General features: G+C 38.9%; 1 protein-coding gene across 1 annotated transcript; it reads right to left on the reverse strand.

Annotated features, from left to right (window-relative positions):
• LOC104747449 (polyprenal reductase 2) lies at window positions 1–1,872 on the reverse strand. Its single transcript, XM_010469082.3, has 7 exons — window positions 1,749–1,872; window positions 1,484–1,663; window positions 925–1,274; window positions 612–846; window positions 437–535; window positions 278–349; window positions 1–193 (listed from the first exon to the last, which is right to left on the reverse strand). Exons 2-7 carry the CDS (start codon window positions 1,649–1,651, stop codon window positions 89–91), a joined length of 1,029 nt encoding a protein of 342 aa, XP_010467384.1. The 5' UTR covers window positions 1,652–1,663; window positions 1,749–1,872; the 3' UTR covers window positions 1–88.
• Between the last annotated feature and the right edge of the window lie 499 nt (window positions 1,873–2,371).

Genomic DNA, 2,371 nt, shown 5'->3' on the forward strand with positions numbered 1-2,371 from the left:
TTCGGTTTAAATGTCCACCCCTAACAGAAACATAAAAATTCAAACATTGTACAAACTTGGCAAAGTTGTGTTCTATCTCTCAACCATTTTAGTAGACATAAGGGAAAATAGCATGCCGATTAGCCGGATAATTCTCAAACTTCCGGAGATACCAGCGGTGTGTTTCTCCAGCGGCGTATGTCAGATTAGCCGCCTACAAAAGAAAAAGACGTAAATACACTTTCTCATAAACAAAGCATTCCATTAGTGATCATGCAAATAAGAGAATGAACCGTACCACGAAACCAAAGAGTAACCAGATGTTTATGTCTGTTCCTCCACTCGCAATCAGTAAGCCCGCATATAAAACCTGAATTTTATAGCAATCATATCATTGAAAGAAGAGCTGAGAAATATAGAAGAGAGTTAAAGATATCTACTAGGGAGAGTTTATTACGATTTCTGCCAAGAAATGGGGACAAGAGACCATCCCAAACCAATCCCCATATGGAATTATATACTCTTTAGCTTGGCTTGGGTTTTCCCGGAGTGATCCCTACATTAACGTTTTTGTATGTCTTAGTATCATAAACATTAAACAATGAGCAAAAAAACTAGTTGTTAAAACTTACAAGAATGGCGTGACAGCGGCGCTGATGTATCCATCCCCATAGAAAAATAGCTCCACCAATCCACTGGAGTGATCCAAGCTTCGTCAGTGAGCTTATAGACAATAACAAATTAACTTCAGGGGATGAAGTATGACTTTTCCCATTAGCAATGAACTCAGCCACTTGATTTCCGGTGAATCTTGCTACCTCTGGAGCAATGTTTGAGCAGAGTGACAAAGGCGCTGTTACATAGAAACTAGAAACACAAATTAAAAGCCAAGCAAAAAAAAAAAAAAACAATATATCAAACTAAAGAGTTTCTTGAGAAACTTACAACAAACCAGCAAAATAACCGAGGAAGTGCATCCGAGCGGTAGGGCTATATTTGAATACATAGATTGACTCTATAAGCCGTCTCAAGACATGTATCTCCATCAGAAGAAGTAGAAACACCGCTCGCCACGCTTTGAACCGATGCTCAACGGGAGTCATATGAGATTTATGAATGGAGAAAACATGGGAACCTCCGGCTAAATGGCTTGCAATGTCTGATAACTGGAACTCACCAGAAGATAAAGGCGCCATTTCGTAAGCATACATCCAAGTTGCAGCAAGCAGGAGAGTCGTCCACACCACTCCAATAACATAAAAGTGAGCAAAGTATTTCTGAGGAATTGTAAACTTCTGCACAGAGAAATTACACAACAACAACTGAGACAAGGTTTAAGCCCAAAAAACGAAAACAGAACATGTCTGAACTTAAAACTAAAAAGTGTTCTGCTTTCTCGTTTCCTCAATCAGACTATGAGAACAAAAATTTCAAATCTTTTTCACATCTAACGTTAAAAATTTCAGAGAAATTGGGTAAAGTTACAAACTTTAGACGAATATACCTGAGAGGATGGGTGAAGAATCTTGCCTCTTCCAGCGAAACTCAAAACGAGATCACGAAAAGAGTCAAGCTTTGAAGTGGGTATTGAAGCAATCAACAAAGGAAGTATAGAGACGACCCAAACGGTGATCCAAGCGACTCTAACCAACCACACAATCTCCAAATCCATACTTTCTTCTCTCTGAATCACAAATAGGGTGAAAAGTATAATAAGTTGCAATAAATTGGAGAAACAGTTTTGATTTGAGAAGTAAAAGAATTCTTACTATTTTCTTCAATTTTCGTGGGAGGGAAAACAAAGCAGTTGTGAAGTCAATGGGTTGAGTCCTCCTCAATTTTGTGACTTTGGCTTTGATCACTGTCGATCTAACTGATAATCTCCAATTTAAGGTCAATGAACGCTTAATTATGTAATTAGGGGTAAAGAACAAAATCAATAATTGACTCGGTTTAGTTTTGGTTTAGCAAGTTGTGGTCCTTACCGGGCTGATTGTACTTAACCGTTGCCTAGCAATTTGGCTTGGCAATGCACGATATACTCTGTATCCAACTTTGGCTATCGTATCGACGAGCAACTCTTACCAATCTGGCTCACAATTGATTTTGCGACTCACCGAGGAGAAAGCAACGTCGACTTGGCCTCTTCCATCTTCACAGACCTCTCCGTTGGGTCTGATCTCAACCCAAAACGATGGTTTACAGGTTTAGTCATATTTTGGGCTTATATGATAACTTATGGTGGTTATCCGATTAGAAGGAAGAGGTCTGAAGAAGAAGAAAGAGATTTGTTGTATCATTTCGATAACCAATCCTGGAATTGGGCAGTCTCCTTTTTATGTTCAGTGTCTGTTGTAACTTCGTTTAGCTCTTTACTTGGTCTGTTACTTAA

Source organism: Camelina sativa, chromosome 15 (assembly GCF_030686135.1).
Source record: "Camelina sativa cultivar CO46 ecotype springtype chromosome 15, ASM3068613v1".
NCBI lineage: Eukaryota > Viridiplantae > Streptophyta > Magnoliopsida > Brassicales > Brassicaceae > Camelina > Camelina sativa.